The 25,013-nt window shown below is 40.7% G+C and overlaps 1 protein-coding gene across 8 annotated transcripts in view; it reads right to left on the bottom strand.

Moving 5' to 3' along the window:
* The window catches only part of TGFBR3 (transforming growth factor beta receptor 3), a 198,254-nt gene that overhangs the window by 157,986 nt on the left and 15,255 nt on the right, over positions 1 to 25,013 (bottom strand). For all 8 annotated transcript variants that reach the window (XM_061183899.1, XM_061183898.1, XM_061183896.1 and 5 more), the window contains exon 2: positions 16,087 to 16,266. In XM_061183899.1, coding sequence (XP_061039882.1) covers positions 16,087 to 16,147 — 61 coding nt within the window. In that variant the 5' untranslated portion in view covers positions 16,148 to 16,266. The remainder of the gene's footprint in view (positions 1 to 16,086; positions 16,267 to 25,013) is intronic.

The following is a 25,013-nucleotide window of genomic DNA, read 5'->3' as shown; positions in this document are numbered from 1 at the left end:
ACGTCACTCAGACACTGTTTTATGTGAAAAGACAGTGACCCTCACCCGGTCTTCATGGAGTAGCCTTGAGATTTATTATTTTAGCAAAGTTGTTTCTCTTTATTGTACTTTATGAACAAGAGTTATAATTATTGATTTATTCAATAAATATTAAGCACCCACTATGTGCTGGGGACCAGGGATTTATCAGTGAACTGTCCCCATGCTCTACCTCGATGGTCACATTCAAGCAGGGTCAAACAAAAACATAGAAACTCCTCTACTTGTGAATTTTCATATAGATGGAAGAGCTATACCAGAGCAAAAGCAAACCAACCTGACTTTCGTGGAGCTTACACTTTCGTGGAGGAAGACAAGTAATAAACAAAATAAATCATAAACTTGTTTTAAGGTGATAAGTGCTACGAGGGAAAAAATAAAACAAGATTATAAGAATAGGAATACCAGGGGTTGAAAGGGATTACAATTTTAAATAAGGTGGTTAGGGTGGGACTGAGCCCAGGGGTACCACCACAGATGAGGAAAATTGCTGATAGGTGGTCTCACTCCATTGTTTCCAAGTTCTCCTGTCCTCAGCCAGGCATAATCCTCAGTGCCACTACTACCTTTCTTGAAGTTTCAGGCTTACCCTCCAACTTCCAGCTAAAGGCCAAGCTACTTCCTCAAGAGGAACAAGGTCTTTTCCATCCAGGCCCCAGATTTAGTTCTTCTCATTTCAAAGCCACCTGAGCCCTGGTTCAGCCAACAGCAAATCAGCCATCTCCCAGAAAAATACCCTGACCTGCCTTTTCTCTGCTGGGAGCACAGAGCTAAACAGCAAACTCATTCTGCCCGTGCTACATTTGTTCTAGCTCTCTTTCTTTTTCTAAACACACAGATTCTCTAAATAAGGAATAACTTTTTGAAGACCTACTATGTGCCATAAACTGCTGGCTGCTTAACATGTTATTTAATTCTCATAACAATCAACAGAATAAGTATAATTAGCAATAATCTATAGATAAGGCAAGAGAAGCTCTGAAAGTCATAAATTTGGGACTCAAATTCAAATCTTCAATACAGAAAAAAAAAGAAGAAAGTTTTTTATTCACAACCTCCTCCCAACTTCATCAGTCCCACTGTACTGCTTTGAGCAGAACATATGGAAAATAAAGAAACTGGGCATTGATAGAGTCTGTCTTATCTGCAACACTGGATTTCAGGATCAGATATGATTTTCGCACTAAAAATATGCCTAAGCAATAGACTTCCAACTTAAAAGACTGGGTAAATATGTTCAACATGCTCATATTTTTCAAAGAACACCATTTTCAATAGTTTCATTTAAATAAACATGACCCTCTGATTTACATGCATTATCTCATTTATAATCCTCACAAGGACACAGTGCAGTGGATATAATCAATATCTCTATTTTATATATGAGGATACTGAGGCTATGGTCATGCAGCCTTCAAATAGCAAAGCATGGGCCTGAACCTGTGTCTGAATCCAAAGCCCATGGTCACAACTACCGTAAGATCCTGACTCTCTGACTTTAATACATCTCTGTTAAGACTAGACATTGTGGTAGAGAATTACTTTTCCTACATAAAAGTGTAACAGGGATCCTTAGGCATTGCTCACATTTGGAGGGTAAAATCTCTACAAAATCCTTTAGTTACAAGTCCCAAATAAAGCTTCACTGGTGACTATGCGCCAGCAAAAATCTGCTTGGAAAACCCAAGGGCCTGGCAAAAGGGCACAATTTTCAATCTTTGGGTTCTGAGACTGTCCAAAGGAACAAGAGTGCTCACTTTACCATACTGAAGAGGTGCGATGGCTTCCCCTGCTCAGCAACACCAGTTTAAGCCTCAGCTAAAGGACGTATCTCTTATAGTACACACTGAGCTCTGAGTTCCTACAACTTAGAGCAAAGCCAGCAGGCCAATAACTCACTTTAGCAGATGGCCTTAGTTATCTGTGACTGAGCTCACTCTCCAGATGGCCAGAGGGAGTATTAATTTTTATCACTGTTAATCAAGGGTAGTTTAAAGAAGATAGAATTATTATCTCTAAAACAGAGGTTCTCAAATCTAATTCTAATGAAACAGACATGCATAATGAACACTGTTCACATTTGGACACACTATAGTCTTCAAAATAAATTCCTGAAAACTCCAAGGAGTACTGAAAGAAATTAAAGAAAACGTAAATTGAGGGGTGTACCATGTTCATGGATGGCAAAACAGATATGACATGCTACAGATTCTGTTCTTTTCATTCTTTTTTTCTTTAATTTTTGAATTTTATTTATTTTTTATACAGCAGGTTCTTATTAGTTACCTATTTTATACGTATTAGTGTATATATGTCAATCCCAATCTCCCAATTCATCCCACCACCACCACCACCCCCGCCACTTTCCCTCCTTGGTGTCCATACGTTTGTTCTCTACATCTGTGTCTCTGCCCTGCAAACCGGTTCATCTGTACCATTTTTCTAGGTTCCACATATATGCGTTAATATACGATATTTGTTTTTCTCCTTCTGATTTACTTCACTCTGTATGACAGTCTCTAGATCCATCCATGTCTCTACAAATAACTCAATTTTCTTCCTTTTTATGGCTGAGCAATATTCCATTGTATATATGTACCACTCTTTTCATTCTATCAATGGCAATCCTAACCCCTCTTTCTCTCACTCGGATATATTTAAATGCAAATAACCATGGTTAGGGTAAACCTGAATCTTGTCTTTTTAAAGAAAAATCACTCTTTAAAGTCAGCACTTTAACTATTAGTAGTAACATTACTCATGGTATCTTACAACTTAACTGGGATATACCAGCAAGTCTTGACATTGTGGCACAGAATTACTTTCTAAAATAAAAGTGTAATGAGATGGCAAAAAATAAAGCAGCAAAGAAAAATCACAGTCATTTATTCATTCAAAGGCTTTATTCCCAACTTTAAAAATATCTTTCATGATTCCTCACAGCTCTGAGATCAACTCCATCAAGTTGCCTGGGGACCACCTGCAGAAAGGGTTAAAAGTCAAAGTTGCTACTCCATGCTTGCTGGCTGAGGAGGAAGCAGGTTTCCTGGAACCTCAGGATGGCCAGCCTCACACAGAGTAAACAGAGCCGCTGTGCACTCAGGAATAAATTCCTCAACCAGCACATACTCTCCTGAGGTTTGCATGTAAGTTTTTTCCAATAGATTCCAAGTTGAGGAATAAACAGAAATAATAGATTTTCTTGGGCCTTCTTGAGTTCAGGAAGATCTGACATTATCATGAAATAGCTCAGCACAGTCCTCTGAAATTTTTCATTAGAATTCTTTTCTCCTGAATCATGTTAATAAAGTACAATTTGGCCTCGGATTCATACGTAACTACTTACTCACAAGCAGCTCAAGCCCAGAAGGACGGGAAAAGACACTGAGGCCTGTCAGTAGGAGGCAGAGCCAGGCCCAGGCCCAGGAATTGTCAGATTTCTGGATAAATGTTTTCCAACAAAGCTATATATTGCTTAGAAAAGAGCTCCCTTACAGAACACTTGACTGGCTCTGAGATAAGTCTGAAATACTCTTCTCTGCTTTCATTTTCAACTGCCTACACTGCTCTCAGAGTCACCAGAACTGGCACTTGGCTCAACAAGCCTCAAATCTCTTTCATCTTTAAGGCGCAGGGACTTCCATTATTTTTCTATAATTCATCAGGTTGAGCTAATTCTAGGTATTATTATTCTATAACATATGTCAAATGTAACAAAATAATGCAAGTCTATTTTTCTCCTTCATACATACAGTATACTCTGAACTTATATTGTGTGCACTTGATTTCAAACTGAGATTTTTGAATACCATTTTCCAAATGCAGTAGCAGTTTGCTGCCCTGGGCCGGCCAAACAGAGGAAATGAGGAATCTGATTTGTTTTATTTTAAGAGGAAGAAAAAAAAACTACTTAAGGCCTGATCCTGGTACCTTTTGAACAGTTAACACTTGGAACCTAAACTGTTTCATAATAAACTAGAGCTCCCTTTCCTCCCTCCAAGAAGAGACCCTTGGGAAGTATTTATTTAGTTAATGAATGTTAAGTAATTGTGTTTTACTCACAAAACAAAAAACAAACAAAACTTCTAGAAGATGCTCTTTGGGCTCCCTAGCTCTGCAAGGTCCATATGAGCTCCATCAGCCACGAGCCTGGAGCAGTAAACTGGGAATTCAGGGAACAATGTGACCACAAGCACTTCTCCAAAAAGAAAAACAACTCCCCTCTTGGCCCAACTCCAAAAGGCAATTGAGCTGGGTAAGGTCCAGGCTAATCTCTGAACAGCCTCTCTGCCAACTTTCTCCTACAGTCATTAGGTTTTTCAGCATGGGCTTTGCAAATGATCTAAAACAATTAATTAGTGCTTTTGAATTCACCCCATACCATTAATGAAATATTGCCAGACAGCTTTTGATAACATATTTCCAGAGCTCATTAAACATGGCAAACCAGAGGACACAGACTCCCCAGGAACCCAAGAGGGCCAGGCTGAGACCTGGTTGTTGACAGTGAAGCCATCCTTGCAAACGATCCTGGGGTGACAAAGTGGGGGGCTGCTGGGGTCAGGCCCTTAGGGTCCTCCACAATATGCCAGACCCTGCTCTCAAATTATATCATGATCAGGCTCTTAAAGTTCAAATTATTCTTTCACCCTAAAGACTTTTTTTTTCTTCTAATGAGTGGAAATTCTTAATTTGATACTTAAAAGTTTCATATTGCTTCTAATCCACACCTCCACACCTCCATACCTCCATCCTCCAAAAGACTGGTTTTAATTTTTTAAAAGAGGGGGGGAGATGAATAATAGTTTTAAAAACTAAATATTAGGGCTTCCCTGATGACGCGGTGGTTAAGAGTCCACCTGCCAATGCAGGGGACACGGGTTCGAGCCCTGGTCCGGGAGGATCCCACATGCCACGGAGCAACTAAGTCCGTGCGCCACAACTGGTGAGCCTGCGCTCTGGAGCCCGCGAGCCTCAACTACTGAAGCCCATGCGCCTAGAGCCCATGCTCCGCAACAAGAGAAGCCACCGCACCACAACTAAGAGTAGGCCCCATTCGCCACAACTAGAGAAGGCCCGCGCGCGGCAATGAAGACCCAATGCAGCCAAAAATAAATAAACAAAATAAATAAATTTATTTTTAAAAAAAACCTAAATATTAGAATAAATCTTGTCCCAAAATTCCCTTCTTTCAATCAAAGAGTCCTGCATAATCCAAGATTTCCCACTCCCATAACCTCAGTCATGTGAGAAATCTTTCGATTTTTTTTACTATCTAATGCCACACAGAATTCCAGGCTGCTCTACATGCATGGCCAGCAAGATAAACACATTTTTGGGAGGCCTAGAAAAAAGCTAGCAGGGGGGCAAGAAGTAAAAATGTTGTTGCATTCCTCTGGACTTTTCTGTTCCAGTTTCAAAAACAGAACGACTACCACCTGGGGCTTGTGGCAAGCTCCAGAGCCAGACTTAAGCTGCTTATCGCTGCCCACCCACCCAGAAACCCACCCCCTACCACCCCGCCGATGACAGTGATTGGATCTGAGAAAGCAAATCAGAAAACTTTATAAACTACTCAGTGGCAAAATAAATAAACAGAAGTTATTTTAAAAGGCAACTTTTCAGGCACAGAGGTTAAATCTTCGCAGTGTCTTATTCCAATTTTTAATAAATATGATGTTGATGCTTAATAAATATCAATAACAACTTTGGGGAGTTTTTTCCCTTCTGTAAATTGTTAATTTTTTTAAAGTTCTAGCCTAGAATCTGATTACAGAAATAAAATAGGAATCAGTGAGGAAGCCAGAGCTAAAAACTAGAACGGCTCCAGCAGAAATGGGGTGTGCCCCACTTAACATTCCGGTTTTTTTTTAACACCCTTGTTAACCTACCTCATCTCCTCCTGTTATCCAGTCAGCTGGTACCATCCCGCATTACCTAGAGTCTCCTCAGTCACAGCTGCCTGCACCAGTTGTCCCCATGCTCTACTAAGTCACGAGGCAAGAAATGGGAAAAGGCGAAAGAGGCACATGAAAGGAAGAACTGAGGGAAAATTCCTTCTTCTTATAGCTACGGCCATTATTCCAAGGTGTAGCCCCAGCCAATAAAGATGCACCTGGTGTTTGCAGGTGAACCACACCTACAGCTGGAGAGCTAAAGGTGTCAGTGGAACTCACTCCCTCAAACCAATCTCCCTTCCAGCACATGGATCCCTCTGACCCAAATGAGTTCACTGAAAGGTTTTCAAGGTAGCTGTTTCAAAGGCATGCTAAAACCAAGCTCCCCTTATGACAGTAAGACTTTTTCTAGAAGGTGTTTTCAGGTTCTGTGTTACAATTTGTGCATAGAGAAAACAGATGATCTATGCTGTCAAATGTGGTCCTCAGACCAGCAGCATCAACATCGTATGGGCCTGTTAAAAAAAAAATATGCACACCTACTAGAGAATGGACTTGAGGATATGGGGAGGGGGAGGGGTAAGATGTGACAGGGTGAGAGAGTGTCATGGACATATATACACTACCAAATGTAAAATAGATAGCTAGTGGGAAGCAGCCGCATAGCACAGGGAGATCAGCTCGGTGCTTTGTGACCACCTAGAGGGGTGGGATAGGGAGGGTGGGAGGGAGGGAGATGCAAGAGGGAGGAGATATGGGAACATATGTATATGTATAACTGATTCACTTTGTTATAAAGCAGAAACTAACACACCATTGTAAAGCAATTATACTTCAATAAAGATGTTTTAAAAATATATATATGCATTGAGTAATTAATTAAAAAAAATAAAGCATACAATTCAATGGTAAAAAAAAAAAATATGCAGTCTGTTACCCTATGAAAACTGAATCTGCATGTTAACAAGACCCCCAGGTGATTCATATGCACATTAAAGTTTAGAAAGCACTGGTCTAATGTCTGTCTGTTTATAACTTCCAACTCCAAAAGCGAAATGGGTATACCACTCTCAGGCAAAAGCAATATGAATACCCATACTATAAAACATATTTTAAAGTAATTTTTTGCTCTACAAAGTTTACTGTAAGTATCCAGCTCCTTGCTCACACCTAATATGTAATTTAATTTATAAAAATGAGTTTACACACAACACGCTTATTTACTATGTAAAGCTGGATGCAACTGTATTTCTCTGAAACACTAGTTTTGCTATGAGAAGCAATTTTGCAAAAGGTGGTAAAACCCTCAAAATCCATAATCCTGAAAAACAGACCACATGGGGAATGAAAAGGATGAGACTTGGAAATCAGGACAGTAGGTAAATTAGGAAGAGAGGGTCCAGGCTTTTAAGACAGTGATTTTTCGAGGACAGTCATTCACAGTGCAAAGAGATTTTCTCTAGACAGCTTGGGGGGTTGTTCTGTGTTTTAAGATACAGTTTTTACTGTTACATAGAAGTAATTATCTTTACTATTAAGTTATGGCATAGTATTCCACTGATATATCAGTCTTTATAATCTCTTCCTCAAAAGGAACAAATTGGGGCTTCCCTGATAGCGCAGTGGTTGAGAGTCTGCCTGCCAATGCAGGGGACACGGGTTCGGGCCCTGGTCTGGGAGGATCCCACATGCCGCGGAGCAACTGGGCCCGTTGAGCCACAATTACTGAGCCTGCGCTTCTGGAGCCTGTGCTCCGCAACAAGAGAGGCCGTGATGATGAGAGGCCCGCGCACCGCGATGAAGAGTGGCCCCCACTTGCCACAACTAGAGAGAGCCCTGGCACAGAAACGAAGACCCAACACAGCCATAGATGGATGGATGGATTAATTAATTTAAAAAAAAAAAAAAAAAGGAACAAATTGAAAGAAAACCATAAAATCATTCTTAATTTCATAAGCATTTCACTCCCAAGGGTCTTGCCTTCTAAAATCTGATTCTGGCCACCATCATCTCTTGCCTCAATTATTACAATAGCCACCAGCCAGTATACCCAAATGCACCATTACCCAACAGTCTATTCTCAACACTGCAGCCAGAGCAATCTTGTTACAATATCTTTCAGATCACACCATTCTGCTGCTCAAACTCTCCAATGGCTCCTTCTCACTCAGAGTAAAAGTTTAACAATGGCCTACAAGGCTATATGCAGCCCTACACCTGTCCCCCAGGTAACCCTCTGACTCTTCACTCCAGCAGCCACCTGGCCTGTTTACTAGGGCTTGGGCACTTCAGACAACCTCCCACCTCAGGACCTTTGCATGTGCTTTTCCTTCTGCCTGGAGTCCTCGTTTCCCCAGATATCCACTTAGCTCACCTCCTTCAAATCTTCGTTCAAATGTCATCTTCCCAGTGAGGCCCTCCCTGATCACCTTACTTTAAATTGTACTCCCCCAGGAGTAATTCCTAGCCCTGTTGCTTTTTCTCCACTGAACCTGCTAAAATACGCATAATTTTTTGTTTCTGGTTTCTCTCTTCACTAGAATGTAAGCTTCAGGTGTACAAGAATTTTTGTCTGTTTTGTTCATTGCTGTATCTCCAACACCTGGAGGAGTGTCTAGAGTACTCAGTAGATGCTTTCTGAATAAATCAATCAACACTTTAGGAAACAACCATGTTAGAAGGTGGAAAAAACTCATTATTTGCACTAACTCCAAAGTATCCCCTTTCTGTGCCACAGAAGCTAGCAAAGTACCTGAGACCTGGTATGCACTCAAAGCTAATTCACCAGACTACAACCTCCCACCTGAACATAGCAGTATTTAAAAGTTGAAAGAAACGGTGAAATGATAAATGGTTCTTTCGTCTAAAAAAAGAAAGGGGCAGGTGGGAGCTATGTGGCATTTTGTTTCACCAAGCAGCAACGAAATGCCAAAGTGGGCCACACAGGTGCGTCCCGCTGGAAAAGCTCATCGCAGGAGCAGCTCTGGCACCACTGGAAGCAACAGAGCAGGAACTGACTCCAGAAGCAGGTGCTCTGCTCTCTCCTGAGGCCTTTGCTACCTGAGCATCTTTCCGGATGGGGCAGGAGGGTAGGGAGGAAGGGAGGTGTTACTACTAATGGTTCATCTATCGTCCAGACCAGGACTAAGTTATTCAGGCACGTGAGGACAAAGGGAAGCAACACAAAGAACTCAGAGCAGTCTTATTGGAACTTTTTCCTTTTGCCATAACTATACCACTTATCACTATATGGTTCCCTTCATTGCCCACAGAGAGAATAACTTTTTTTTTTTTTAATCAATATTTTCCTTTGAAGGCAGTAAGATTTTCCACATTCTACTCTAGTGTTTTTGTTTGTTTTTTATTCCTTAAGATTTCTAAGAGTTGGCAGGATAGGACAGGAGAATAGCTGGGCCTCAGTCTCCAGAGCACCTGCTGCCTAGTCCTTGGAAGGAACATTCTGAGAGCAAGTGCATTTTTAAGCCTTCTAGAATGCTGCCTGATTTACAGTGTCCTCTCAGAGAACAAAAATATGATTATATGGGACTTCAGGATAAATCTATTTTAGGCCACTCTGGCAGAGAATGTTTTAAAGAGAATGAAAGTCAGCGGTTCACGTGGATGCAGTGCCGGCCAGGCCAATCTTCCAAGACAGGCAAACTGTTCCATGCCTTGAGGCCCCCATGTGCAGGGCCGGTCCTGAGGGAAGGCACCACAGTGAAACACTTCCTGGAACCCGCCTTGTTCCTACAACACTTCCAAAACCAGCACTCGGAGCTCAGAGCTCTAGCAATGATTCAAGGTGGCCCCAGAGTAGGAAGGTTTAGTTATCAAAGCAAACAAGCTGGGAAAGCCTAATTTCCCAAATCCACAGTGTGTGAGAGTATAAGCCCTGAGCAATTAAACAGCTATGTGGTCACATACAGATAGCTCTGTCCTGATGGAAAAGTTGATCAGTGTTTATAAAAACGCCCCATCATTGGTACCCTAAAATAACCCAGATAAATCAACAATTCAGAAAGCTGGGTGGCAATAATACAGTCTAGGATAAGGATGCAAAGGAGAGAGAAACCTGGGTTCTGTGGACCTGTCTAACATCAAATCTATGTATAATCTTACTCATACTCTTGGTAAATATCCTTCTCATACTATATGAACATCTGCTTACCCAACTATCTATTCTCCTTGCAAATGAAAAAAGAAAAAGGCCTTTTATTTGATATCATATCATATTCCACCTCTGTGGGTGGAATATGCAGGGCAAGGTAATCTTTGAGAAATGAACTCATATTTTTCTTGACTACAGCTAACAGCCCCAACTCTGTGTGTGTGTGTGTGTGTGTGTGTGTGTGTTGTTTCTGTGCAAAACTAAAGAAAGGGAAGCAGAGACCTCATCGTGCTAAGGTGTGCATGGTCCCCCCAAAGAGATCACTACCTAAAATGCAGGCCATGGTATTCACTCTGGGACTTTTAATAACATTTCTTTGCTCTTTAAAATAAATAGAAAGTTGGCACCCTGGTGATAGCTGGCATCACAACTGACAGTATCTTTTGCCTATGTATCCAAAAGTGGAACTAAACACAAAAGTGGTTATAATAACCACCTAAAAACAATAATAATCACAGACCAAATCAACTAGCTGTGTCCAAAGACTTAGGGGTTAGCAAGAGAAGATCTTTTTGCATTTGCTTTGAACCTTCAAGTCTACTCCTCCTCTACCCTTTACATTCCCTGGTGGCAGCTCCCACCGGCACCCTCCTTGCCTTTCTGCCATTATGAGTTACAGCCTCTGATCCCTCAGTTGGCAGAGCGGGGAAACTATGGCAGAACCACCTCTGCGGTCCTCAGGCCATTGATCTCAAGTCCAAGAGAGAGAGTGCCAGTTCCCTTTGGGCAGCACAACGGAAAGAACACGAACTCTGCGTCTGCTGCCATTGCTGCCACTTACTCATCGTATGACTATTACTACCTAAAGGACCGTTTTAACTTTTTTAAAAATTTGTCTCTCACTATATATGACATTTTTCTTCTCTAAGCCTCCGTTTCATCATTTGTAAAATTAGTATAATAATAATGGTGGGGTGGTGGCAGTAGTAATAATTACAAGAACAGTGATAATGATGAACACCTACCTCACTGGGTTTCCGTAAGGATTAAATGAACTGATTGGTGCAAAGTACCCAGCAGAGCACCTGGCTGCATTGTTTCAAGAGGTGCTGAGGGGCGCACTAAGACTCAACAGTGCAGTTCATCTGCAGAAGTGTGCTGGGTTCGGGTTCAATCAAGAGGCAGACCAGCTTTCTAAATTGCTTACCTTCTCTAAAGCCCCTTACTCCCATTCCATAAATGAAGAAAACAACCCTGCCCACCCAGGGACTGCTAGGAGAATCAAATGAAACACTAGACACGAAAGCATTTTGGAAGCAATAAAAATAAAATGATATTACTATGTTTACCTCCCCTCAAGGCTGCCAGCTTGTCCCATTCCAAACCAAGTATTAACCAGCGAGTGTCTCTGCTTGCTGTCCTACGGACCCAAAGAGTTCAGAGCTTTCTTAGCAGGAAAATAGCTCCAACTAAAAACATCCCTATTTTCCTGTGGACTGTACCTGGAATTCCAGGTACATCCTGGAATAAAGATAAAAAGAAATGAGTTTGTTCAATAGAAATAAATGTGTGTGCGGGTCATAGGCAAGCCTCCAAAAGGATGCACCTAGGCACCAAATGGAAACCACGGAATGAAAGAAAGAGCCGTGCCATCAACACTGGCCAGCACAGAGGCCAGCAGCGTTTCTGCAGAGCTCCCCTCAGCAGCACCCCTTTGGCCTGACACAAGGGACCAGTAGGGCGCAGACAAGTCCATCCCCTCCTACCAAACTGTTTTCCCTGAATTCTCCATACGTGCCTCTTTTTCCCATTATTAAGGCTCCTGGGAACACAGCCCTACCTAACACTGGCAAGCCTCAGAGGCAGCAGTTAATATTTTTTAAAGATGTGTAGCAGAACAGTTTTTAAAGTGAAAACGTAGTGAGCCTTAAGCCCACAGGAGCAAGCATTTACCTTTATAACTTCCCACTTTTCTTAGATACATTACAGGACCTAAGATAAGGCACCAAAAACCTAAGGTAATTTCTAATCAGGAGGCATTAGGGTCCTTACACAGTTCTTGTTCACGAAGAGCATGGCCCTCTCTCCCCACATGCTGTACAATAACCAAGGAACAAGGGAGGGAAGGAAAAGTATGAGTTTTGTCAAAGCAACCACTAACCCTGGGCTGTGGCTTCTGCCCCCGCCTCCTTCACCCTCAGCCACAAGCAGGGAAGGAAGGCTTTCACTGAAGGCCCACACGCGGGCACCTACTGTTCCAGCTCGGGCTCATTTTAGGTGCTGTGCTGTGCTCTCCTCCTCCCTGGCCGCATGTCTAAAGGAGGCCTTCACCCCTTCTGCTGCCAAGAACTCTACAGTAGAGCTCCACAGCCCCGTCAGTGAAACAAGAACGCGAATAAAGAAGGCCCATTACTTGAGGGTCTTTCCATTCTGATGACTTACATACGTCTCTTCTGAGGCCAAAGGGGTTTCATCTGGTTCCAGAATGTCTCACTGGTGGCTACTCATCTGGTATTGAATCAATCAAGGGAAGAGGCTCATTCATTCCGCACTGAGTGTCTCCTATGTAGAGGCTCTAGTGGAGCGGTGGATGGGCTGGAGTCTAGAGCCAAATTGCCTGGGTTCAAGTCCCTGCTCTGCCACTTATTAGATATTTTTTTAATAAAATGTATTTTTTTAAAGATTTATTATTTATTTATTTATTTATTTATTATTGCCTGTGTCGGGTCTTAGTTGGGCACGCAGGATCTTCATTGAGGCACGCGGGATCTTTCGTTGCAGGGCGCAGCCTCTTCGTTATGGTGTGCAGGCTTCTCTCTAGTTGTGGCGTTCAGGTTTTCTCTTCTCTAGTTGCGGTGCGCAGGCTCCAGGGCGCATGGGCTCAGTAGTTGTGGCGCGCGGGCCTAGTTGCCCCGCGGCATGTGGGATCTTAGTTCCCTGACCAGGGATCAAACCCGCACCCACCCCATTGTAAGACGGATTCTTTACCACTGGACCACCAGGGAAGACCCACTTATTAGTTACTGAGTCCCAGTTTCCTTGTGAGTAAAATGCAGATGATGATAATAATACTAATACCACCTCACAGGGTTTTCTTATAAAAACAAAATAAATCAGCTGGCAGAGAGCAAGCCCTAGCTGAATGTCAGCCTATGTGCCAGGCACTGTTGCCTTTGTAGCCAAGGAGGCCATATTCTCAGTCTAACTTTGTGAGGCCGCAGTTTGAATTCTAAAATTAAACAGTGCATGCTTTTGGCTACCGGGGGATGGAAGAAGAGAGAATCCAAACCTCAGAATGAAATCCACAGCCTTGTTCTGACATTTAAGGTCCTCCACAATCTACCCCCATCCTTCCTTCCAAACAGACCTCCTCTACATTCCCAACCAGTTCTCTGGGTCATCCGTTCTCTAAAACAACATCAAGCACCTAACCGCCATGTTCTGTGCTAAGCACTGTTCTCCCCTCTGCTCACCCCAATGCCTTTCCCTTTCTAGATCCTGCCTGGTCTTCAAAACAGAGCTCAACACCTACGCTTCCACAAAGCCCTCCCCAGCTGCTCTAATCCACCCTCCTGACCCCTCTGAGGTCTTCTGGCTTTTCCTCACCATGCATTGATTACTTTGTTATATGGTTATATTTTATATGCCTAACTAAAGTATAAGCAACTCAAAAGAAGGATGAATCTTACATTTCTTTGTATATCCCTAAGTGACTAGTACTGTGCTTTGCACTCAGCAGAGACTCAGTGAGTAAGTGATTTACTTGACGCTTCAAGAGGGCACAGACGACACACAGCAAACCCATTATCGTTTTTTTAAAACACCTTTCTGATCAAGACTCCCTCATAGTGTAGAGATTAAAGGCTCAATCTGTAGACCTAGACTCAGTAGGTTTATGGTTAAATCTGCCACTTAGTAGTTGTATGACCTTGAGGAAGTTACTTAACCTGTCTATGCTTCAGTTTCCCCATCTATAAACTGAGGATAAACAAAGAACTTACATTTCTTAGGGGAGTAATGAGGATGGAATGAGATAATACATTTAAAGCACTTTGAACAGGGCCTGATACACAGTAATTAATTAATTATTATAAATATTCATTATTATATTATCTTCTACTATCTTCTTGAAATTCAGCTCATCCAGAATGCCCCAAAAAAGTATTTTGTAAAGTATGCTGAGCCTATACAGAAAGCTACTGGATGTCAGTACTATATACAAAACATTTCTCCCTTCTTCTTCATTCATTTGGCCCACCAGCTTGTTCAAAAAAGCATCTCTACCTCTGTACTATTGATCAGTTGCCTCAGTTTGTTATAAAATCTGTAATTCTACTGTACCTTCAATCTTACTGTACACTTCAGCAAAGCTTTCAGTGTGTACACAACTCAAAAAAATATTTTACCAGTGGCTTGAAAGAGGAAGGAAGGTCTCAAGCAAAACTGATTCACTATCAAATACATCAAGGCTATACAGAACCACCAAACTCACCACATTCCCATGAAGTACCTTCTTAAGTTATGTTTTTTCATCAATGAAAGCAGAAAATTCTGCCTCAAACCCACCAGGTATAATTATACATCTTGTCATCAAAACAGCACATTTTTCCATCAAGCCATTTCTCTCTCTTTTTTTTTTCTACTACTTTTCAGTGAGATTTTAATTAAGATCAGCTTTAATACACAGGCTAAAAGGCAAATAACTTTTCAATCATGAGACAAAATGAAACTGCTGACAGAGAGAATGGGCAGTTCAAATTCACACACCAGCATTCAAAAAAAAAAAAAAAAAAAACTAGCAACTTTCTCTCAAGATATTTGCAACAAGGGGGACATTCTGCTTTCCAATCTCATAAACCAGTTTCTGCAAACTGGCTTCCACTCAGTCTGTGCCTGCATATGGCTCCTGGTCTGAGTCAACTGGAGCATTAATGGTGGTCCCGCTTCTTCAGTGTAACGCAGAGGTGAAGAGCAGAGTTGTGACTAAGTGAGCTCATGAACTAAGAATATCCTTGCTCATTGTTAGAGGCTATAATTGTTTAGCACAGTACCTGGCTGCAGTGCACACTCAATACATGGTTATTATTATCACTCTCATGTCATCTGTATGTGCAATTCAACAGCTAAAACCAAGAGGCTAATCATTTTTTAAGTCAACGTGTTTCTTCCTGAGGCCAGCCAGTTTCCAGAACTGGCCCAACAAATCAGTTCTATGTAGCTCATTATAGAAGAGACACAAAGCAAATTATAACAAAATAGAGCAAATTAAGTTTCCAAATTTGTTAAGTAACCCTGACTGCCACACTAAGACACTTAGGGGATATGATACTCTTATTTAAGCAACAATGTTCCAACCAAAATTTGCTTCTTCTCATCTCCGACCTCCCATTCTGATGGCCTCTAGGAAGCACAGCGTATTTCTGTACATTTTTAATATTTTTATTTTGTTTTGTTTTGTTTTGTTTTTGGCCGCACCACGTGGCTTGTGGGATCCCAGTCCCCCAACCCGGGCCCTCGGCAATGAAAGCATGGAGTCTTAACCACTGGACCATCAGAGAATTCCCTCTGTACTTTTTAAAAAATTACTTTTTAAAAATTACCTGAAATAGGCAAAATTAAATATTTCCTAAGTAGCCTATGCTAGGAGTGTCACCTCTATGTAAAAGATCTATTTATTTTGTAATAAAGAACAAAAAGGCTTCCTTGAAATTCTTATTCACGACAAGAAAGTAAACGTAATCTATGCATGTAACAAAATTAAGTGGTATTAAACCACATATTTGTTCTCTAGCCACCTCAACACTGAAGGTTAGTTAGTTATCTGTGTCACTGACATTAGAATGTCTAGCACTTGTCTAGTAAAATATAACATGGGCAAACATACTATGTATCTGTAGTCAAATATTTTATTTCCTTGAAGAACATAAATACTCAAGTTTTGTATAAATATCCCATGTCCTAAATTTTTCTAAACTGAAGAAACTGAAGAAAAATATATCCAAAAGAATATAATGAACATGCAATTTATATTATGCAACTTACCTGCAGTTGCTAAACAGGAACTCATCAGGGCAAACATGGCAATCACACAATGAGAAGCCATTTTTATTTCTCCAAAAGTGTGTCCCGTTCAGTCACCTCAGCCTGCAGTTCTTCAGATTATAAATAATCTTTGCAAATTGGAAGTGGCCTTAAAATCTTTCTTTCCAATTTTCAAATTGCCTGTAAAAATAAACATTTTAAGAAGAAAACTTAATGCAGGTATTTCTTTTCATAAATACACATCAAAGTGAAATGAAGAATTTCTAAAAAGTATAAGATAAATTTATCTTGTGTGCCTAGACAGCACTCAAGCAAATGCTGGGGGTGCAGGGGAGGTAATTACCTAATAAAGAATTTTATAGCAAATACTTTTGCAAATACATGCTTGTTTTGACATTTTAAATCTTTGGTTTTATATAAAATTTTCAAGAATATAGAAGAAAATCAAGGTACACCTATAATATAACATCATCAGTTATAAAATAATCAGTGACACTTGATACATGAACTCCCTAGTGCCAGCAAAAAAAACACAAACAACTCTGATTAGAACTCAATCTAAGATGCAAACTATCATATATAGGATGGATAAACAACAAGGTCCTACTGTATAGCACAAGGAGCTATATTCAATATCCTGTGATAAACCATGATGGAAAAGAATGTGAAAAAGAATATATATGTGTATAACTGAATCACTTTGCTGTACAGCAGAAATTAACACAACATTGTAAATCAGCTATATTTCAATAAAATTTTTTTAAAAAAAGAACTCAATCTAATGTTATAGTGACAGAGTTATCACAGGGATCAAATTGAAACACATTTAGAGTCAACCTGAAAAAATAAAGAACCATTAAAAGACAAGATTCTTATTTCAACTGTTTGCCAACATTTTAAGAAGCAAAAATGTCTCTCCCTGTCTCTCAACCCCATCTGAGACTATCTGCTTGCATGACTAGAGGATCCAGAAGGTCTTTTCTAAACTTTTCCTATCCAGAGCCTTGAATGGTGAGTTTTGCGAAGCTTTGCTGAACTGGAATATCCTCCTATGGCCCTAAAGATCACCTCATTTAGACACTCCGAAGTATTTCCAGCCTTATCTCGTTGAGCCTGGCACAACCCACAGAAGTTGCAATTCAACAAATGTTTACTGAGCACCTACTATGTTCCAGGCATTGTGTAAGGACATGATTCCTGTTAACAGGAAAAAAAATTATCCAACAACTGGATAAAAGTATAAAGACCCTGCCTGATCTAAGCCCTGGGCAAGGCAAGATCTCAGAGTTTCTAGGACCCACCTCAAACAGCTAGAGATCGCAGCCTTGTTACTCTCACCCAGAAAATTGCATCCCCAGAACCAGTTTGCTACCTTTAGAGACAAAGCCAGTTTGGGCACTTGTAGATACAGTATAAAAATATAAAAACAATGGAAAAATGAGTTTCTAACCAAATGGTCTTAGTTCACTGCATCAAGTGTTAAGAGAAAGATATTTAAAATGGTTCCCTGTAGTAGTAACACTAATGGCCCCTGAGAAGGGGAGAAACAGGGTGATTGGGGGACAGTGGTGGGAGGGGGCAGGAACCTTTTCACTGAACTCCCATTTGGGTTTTACAAGTATTACCTACCCAGAAATAACAATAAAGTTCTAATTTCAAAGATAATTTTTAGATATGTTTTAAAACTAAACTATTACATATGCAGGAGGCACTGCAGTTCAATCTTGGTATGACAGTGATTTTAAAAGCCTAGTGTGAGTAAATACAGATTATGATGGCAGTTAAAGGTCTGCCTAGGTGTGGATCCACTCTGCCACCTACCAAATGGGTGATGTTGACCAGAATACTCTTCATGCATGAAACTATCCTATGGACTGTTGTGAGGATTAAAGGAGTTAATATATATACATTGCTTACAACAGTGCCTAGCACATAATAGGCAATGAATAAATGTTAGCTATTATTATCATGCTTGTCCATTCCCTTTGAGGTGTATTTACACCAAGAAAGTGGAGAAATTAGGGTGTGATTATTCACATAATTCTTAGCTACTGGAAAACCAGTTTAGTCTTTTGTTTGCTGCTAAATAAACACTGCAATGGACACAAAAAAGAGATAAGCTAAAGAGTGGAATCACTAAGAGAAAAAAATTGCCAGTCAAATTGAGGCACAATCCATTGGTGGCACAATGGTCTTATCTCAAAAACTGACTAAATTATAGACACAATTTTGGACACCATAAAATTGACTTCAATCATCCCCTGAAGTCCAACATTTCTGTCACCATAATTCCACATCACCTCAGATGTAATGGAAGTCTCTTCTGTTAACCTAAAAGTCAATGATAGCAAAGAGAATTTGTCCCTATTTTTTTCCCTTCGAAAAATTAGATTTCCTGGGCTTCCCTGGTGGCGCAGTGGTTAAGAATCCGCCTGCCAATGCAGGGGACACGGTTTCAACCCCTGGTCCAGGAAGATCCCACGTGCGCGGAGCAACGAAGCCCATGCGCCACAATTACTGAGCCTGCGCTCTAGAGCCCGCGAGCCACAACTACTGAGCCTGCGTGCCTAGAGCCCGTGCTCCGCAACAAGAGAAGCCACCACAATGAGAAACCCGAGCACCGCAATGAAGAATAGCCCCCGCTCGCCGCAACTAGAGAAAGCCCGCGCACAGCAACGAAGACCCAACACAGCCAAAAATTAATTTTAAATTTAATTTTTCTAAAAAATTAGATTTCCTGAATGGATCAATAAGAAAAACTCTAAAATAATATGCTATTTCAACAAATGCTAAGGGCAACTTTTATAAAGCAAAACCCTGTAAGGAGATTTCAGAAGAAGACGACTTCCCAGAGGATTTTTATGGTGCGCACAAACTATATAACCAGCAGGAGGCTTGTGGGAATATTTAATGAGCTTGTGTCACCCCCTGCCCGCAGCTGCAGAGGCTCTGTGGAGCTGTGCACGTTAATCTGGGGCTTAAACCAGGTCTGAATGAACCTGTGGAAAAGAAAGGCAAACGGTTCTATTAAAAATATAGACTGCAAATTGCTGACAAGAATATTGGGTAATTATTAAAATGCAGCAATTACTGATATAATAGAGCCAAGCTAAACAGTTTGATGCCCAAAGGCAAACCACAGCAAGTTTACACCGGATCTTAAAACATCTCCAAGGAAGTCCAAGACAAGTTGAAACTTACACACTGCTGCTTCAAACAAAGAGGGAGCTTTTCTTCTTTTAGCTTAAAAGTCCCTCCCTAATGTAACTTGTTCAAAAAGAAAATAAACTGCAGAGAGTTTTTGTCTAATCTTCCCAATGTGGTGACAGGATCCTAAGGCGGAGGAGAATAAAAAAAGGAAGCATGTCGTTCCATTCAGTGGAACTCCAGTTTTGGCCAAGACTTGCATACGTCAGCGCCTTAACACACGACTTAGGGATCAGTTCCCCAACTAGAAGAATGCAGGATGATCAAAGGCTTCGGAAAAGTTGCCGATCTTGAATAAAACTAGGGAAATACAAACTCTTCTCCTTCTCTGAGGTTATATCACACTCAGTCTGCAAAGACCAGGGACTCGCCACTCTGGTTTTCTGACCTCACTGTATCTCTTTGGACTTTAAGAACTAAATGCTTCCTTTAGAATATAAATAGGGTACTCTGAAATCTTGAAAGAACAATTTGGGGTCTACTGTGTAGTAGTCATTTCACCCACATTTCAAAGTAATGTATTCCATTCAAAGGGTACCAGAACTTATAGTATCCGCAAATGAACAGAATACAATTCTGAGTGGGACTTTAACGGATTTTTTAAAAAAAGAATGTGATACTAATTCTTCTAATTTCCCCTGTATCTATTTCTAAGGCCATTAAACTGTGTGCTGCCCCACATTCTCTAGTTATCCAACAGAATTCACAGGGAAAGACCAGGATAAGCTGAAAACCCCTACCCAAACAAGTCCCAGAAACCATCACGGGTTAAACTAATGTTCAAAAGGAATTGGTTGGGAACAGTATTCCCTGGGTTGACCAGGATGTTTTTTAAAGAGAAAATCTTGCTCTTAGTGGAAAAATGTGGTGAAATGATGTCTGGCAATAGGCTAAAAGCCAGCAAGAAAAATTGCTAACTTCCCCTTAGATGGCTAACACAGTGGCTATGAACATGAGATTATTCAAAATCAGAACTTAAATTAGCTTCCAGCCAATCAATTTCTCAATTAAAAGAATTAGCATGCTAAAGATAACATGAACAGCTTTTAAAGTTAGAAGAAGTCAACAGGATTCATGGATGAAGAGGAGCCCAATCTCCAAGCCCAGAACTTGCCCCAAATAATAAGGCAGAGTCAAGACTAGAAACCAGGTCTTTCCATGACCAGGACCCTACCTTGCAGTTCCAGGTCTGTTGCCACAAACTAGGAACCATTTTCTCTCCCTCCGTACTCAATCTCTGGAAACAGAATGTTTTTTCCAAGAGAGGGGGAAGCCTGCCATGGCTGCCACCAGACATTGGTACTTCCATGTTGACATATGTACTCTGCACAAATCATTACTGATCACAAACTGTGACTTGACTTCAGGACTGTGCGTGGCGGCTATAATAAATAAACAATCCTTGGTGATGTTGTATGACTCAAGTTCTGTGAAGATGAAGCACAAATCTTTGCATAATCATATCTTAACACTAAGACTGTTTAGCCCCCAACAAGGAAAATATTCAACAAATGTGAAGAGCTTAAAGACAGAGATATAATGAATGGAATAAAAAAATGGCCATTCCCTAAACTCAAATAGTAAATAACACCTGATTTTCTGGTACCTTCAATATGAAAAGGTTTTCTAGCAGATCATTAAATTGTTTCTAGTCTGCCATTTAAGTGAATTTTTTTGAGAAAGGTATACTGTTAAGTCTGCAAATGGTTAAATAAAAGCTGGTAGAAGAATTGTTCTGATGGGTATTCAACATGTTATTCGGGGGATTTAGAAAAGAGGCAGGATGGAGGACATCAATATCTAGCTTGGCAGCTGGTAAAAAGGGGTGTGCAACATGTAGAACAGATACTGTTGTTTGTCTGATGACATTTGGATGCCCTTTAAGACTTGTACACAGAGGGAGCAAAGCCACCTTACTGAGTCGCAACTCTCAGATTTCTCTACCACACAGAGAAACTAGCTAATTCCAAATCCCCATTTTCAGACAGATTTGGCACAAAGAGGAGAAAAATCCTGGATTTGGATAAGAAATCTTTGGAATTGCATCTAAGTACAATCAATATTCAATAAATATTTACTACTAGGAGCCAGGCACTGTTGAAGATATCAAGGATATAGCAGTAAAAAAAAAAAAGGAGCCAAAAATCCTGCCCTCATGGTGCTTATATTCTAGTAAAAGTAACACCATTTACTACATTAGGCAAGATATTTAATTTCCTGAGCTTCATTTCTCCCTTCAGTAAATCTTTATTTATTGCTTACTCCATGCCAGGCAATGGGAATATAATGGCCATGAAAAGATACATGTTCTTTTACCCTCATGGGCTTAAAGTGTGGTGGGATAAACACAAATGTGTAATTATACACTATGATAAGGACCCTAAAGAAAAGGTATCCACAACCTGAAGGATAAGCAGAGATTTAAAAGCTCTGGTGAAGGATGACATTACAGTAGAGGAACCATTACAGGTCACTGATGCTGAAGGGAGCATGGCTGCAAAGTCAAAGGGAAAAGAGAGGAATAGGTTCAAGAAAGAGTTTAAGCAGGAAAGTGGAATGATCCGATTAGGTTTTTAGTTTCCCTGGTACAGGCACTATGGAAAACAGTATGGAGGTTCCTCAAAAAATTAAAAATAGAACTACCATATCATCCAGCAATTCCACATCTGGGTATATATCTAAAGGAAGTTAAATCACTGTGCTAAAGAGATATCTGCAAACCCATGTTCACTGCAGCATTGTTTACAATAGCCAAGACATGGAAACAACTTAAGTGTCCACTGACGAATGAATGGATAAAGTAAATGTGGTATGTACACAGTGGAATATTACTCGGCCATAAAAAAGAAGGAAATCCTGCCATTTGCGACAACATAGATGGACCTTGTGGGCATTATGCTAAGAGAAATAAGTCAGACAGAGAAAGGCAAATACTGTAGGACACACTTATACGTAGAATCTAAAAAACTGAACTCTTAGAGACAGAGAACAGATTGGTGTTGCCAGAGATGGGGGTAAGGGGTGGGAGAAATAGGTGAAGGTAGTCAAAAGGTACAAACTTCCAGTTATAAGATAAATAAGTTCTGGGGATGTAATGTACAACATGACGACTAGAGTTAACAATACTGTATTGTATATTTTAAAGTCGCTAAGAGAATAAATCTTAAAAGTTAACACAAGTAGGGAATTCCCTGGTGGTCCAGTGGTTAGGACTCCATACTTCCACTGCAGTGGGCACGGGTTCAACCCCTGGTCGGGAAACTAAGATCCCGCATGCCGCGTGATGCAGCCAAAAAAAATGTTAACATGAGTAAAAAAAATTAACTATGTGAGGTAATGGATGTTAACTAAACTTACTGTGGTGATCATTTTTCAATATATACATACATCAAATCACTATGTTGTATTTTATGCAATGTTATGTGTGAATTGTATCTCAATAAAACTGAAAAAAATTTTAATTAAAAATAAATAACAATTTCCCTGGGTACCATGTGGAGAAGAGATTGAAGAGAGCCCACAGTGCTTGGATGTTCAGTTAAGACTCTGACAGCAGGTCAGATAAGAAAGGTGGTTTGGATCAGAATGGAGCCTCAGTTTCTTCATTTGTAAGAAAATAAACTAACCTTACCTACATCACAGGGCCGTTACAAGAATCAAATGAAATTGTACACATAACAGCATAAAAGCTATCATTACTTAATCATTAGCAGGCTATCTCTACCAAAGAGAATTATTATCCTGAAGCCTAAGAAAGTCCCAATATTCTATGGCTGCCAGTGGAAGGGAAAAAAAAGGAGGATTACTCTTGAACTACCTATACTTGTGGATAGGAATTCCACATGAAGACCCAGTAAAGGAAGGCAGGAAGCACAGAGGGTACAAGATGTGCAGAGAAACTGGGCTCTGCTCTCCCCTGCCCCCCTAGGACCTGGCCTACCCTCACTCCTGTTGGTTACAGAGAGTATAACCAACACATCTCTGGCCCCAGCATCCTTAGTTTTCTTGGCGCTGACCTTCAGTCAGTCCTTAAAAGCCCTCTGTCTATCCCAAGCACAGCAGACCTCACTGCCCAGGGAAAATACAGCAAAAAGGGGAGGGTGAGCATGTACACATCTCACAAGGTTGTGAAGACCAGGTTTTGTTCAAGTTCACAAACTAGGACAGATTTTCTTTCTTTATTTCTTTATTTATTTTTGGGTGAGTTAGGTCTTCACTGCTGCGCCCAGGCTTTCTCTAGTTGCAGCGAGCGGGGGCTACTCTTCTTTGCAGTGCACGGGCTTCTCATTGCGGTGGCTTCTCTTGTTGCGGAGCATGGGCTCTAGGCGTGTGGGCTTCATTAGCTGTAGCACATGGGCTCAGTAGTTGCGGTTCGTGGGCTCTAGAGCGCCGGCTCAGTAGTCGTGGCACACGGGCTTAGTTGCTCCACGGCATGTGGGATCTTCCCAGACCAGGGCTTGAACCCGTGTCCCCTGCGTTGGCAGGTGGATTCTTAACCACTGCGCCACCAGGGAAGTAGGACAGATTTTTTTTACCCACCCTTGCAGTATTCCAGGAACTACCTTTCACATTTAATATTTCTGCATCCAAAGATTTTCGTTGCTTATAATTTTAAGCTAGAATTAATAGAGAACTATCCTTGGGGTTCCAAACCTGGCTCACCCAGATGTCTTACACTGGACAAGTCATTTAGCCTCCATCCCCCCTAATCTGTAAAACAGTAATGATATTTTGATTGTAATATATGAGACAGAACATGGGCATGATACCTAAAACAACACCTGGCCCACACAGTACATTTTTAAAAAATAATAGTCATTGCAGTTATTATGATTAAAATACATCTAGTCTGTCAAAAAAAAACCAAGCAAACTACCAGTAACAAGATGATATAAATAACGGTTTACATCAAAGTTTGTATTAATTTTAAGATTAGACTTTGTCATCTAGAATTTCAAAAATTCCCTTCATCACCAAAAAATAATGATTCCAAACCTAATATAAGATATTAGTCCTAAAGATAGTCCTAATATTGCAATGCTGTTCCCAAAGGGTAGTAAAGCTGCTGCCTCAACAGCTCTGGTGTTAAGTTACAGGGATGTGGCTGCATGGCCCGCCTCAATTCTACCTTATGATTCCCAAATTAGCTTCAGGGGTTTAGCCAGGGGGCTGCGGAGCTCAGCCTGGCACTGCCACCAAACTAACCCAGCTGCCTAGAGAAAGGAATCAGCTATCACCAAAAGGGCTTATTAAATTACAAAGCTGCAATTATTCCACCAAAGTCAGCACAGCTGAATATTCTCAGGCCCTAGCAAGCACCAAGCCATTAAAAAAAGCTTTGGGGAAAAAAATTTAAAAATAAAACAAACAAAAAAAGGCTTTGGGGAAGCTACACCTTCTAGACCTCCAATAGACTATTTTGTACAATATATACTAATTTACTAAAATATTTGATTCAATCTTTATTTATATTTGCAGGGATTCTGCAAATATATGAATTCAGAATAAACACTCCAGCAACAGACTATTTTGCTAATCACAATTAAGCACATTTTTTTATTCCTCTCACTGACTTCCAATATAAAATTCTTTCCCTTGGGTGGGGGTAATCCCTCAACAGATACATTTCAATCACTTAACTGATATATTTGGTAAGGAAAGGGCTCAGCAGCCCAGGTATTGTGAAACATTAAGAATTAAAACCCTTAGATGGTTGCCCA

This window comes from Eubalaena glacialis, chromosome 3 (assembly GCF_028564815.1).
Source record: "Eubalaena glacialis isolate mEubGla1 chromosome 3, mEubGla1.1.hap2.+ XY, whole genome shotgun sequence".
Taxonomy (NCBI): Eukaryota; Metazoa; Chordata; class Mammalia; order Artiodactyla; family Balaenidae; genus Eubalaena; species Eubalaena glacialis.
The sequence above is the reverse complement of the archived record's forward strand: the minus strand, read 5'-3'. Positions and strand labels throughout refer to the sequence as shown.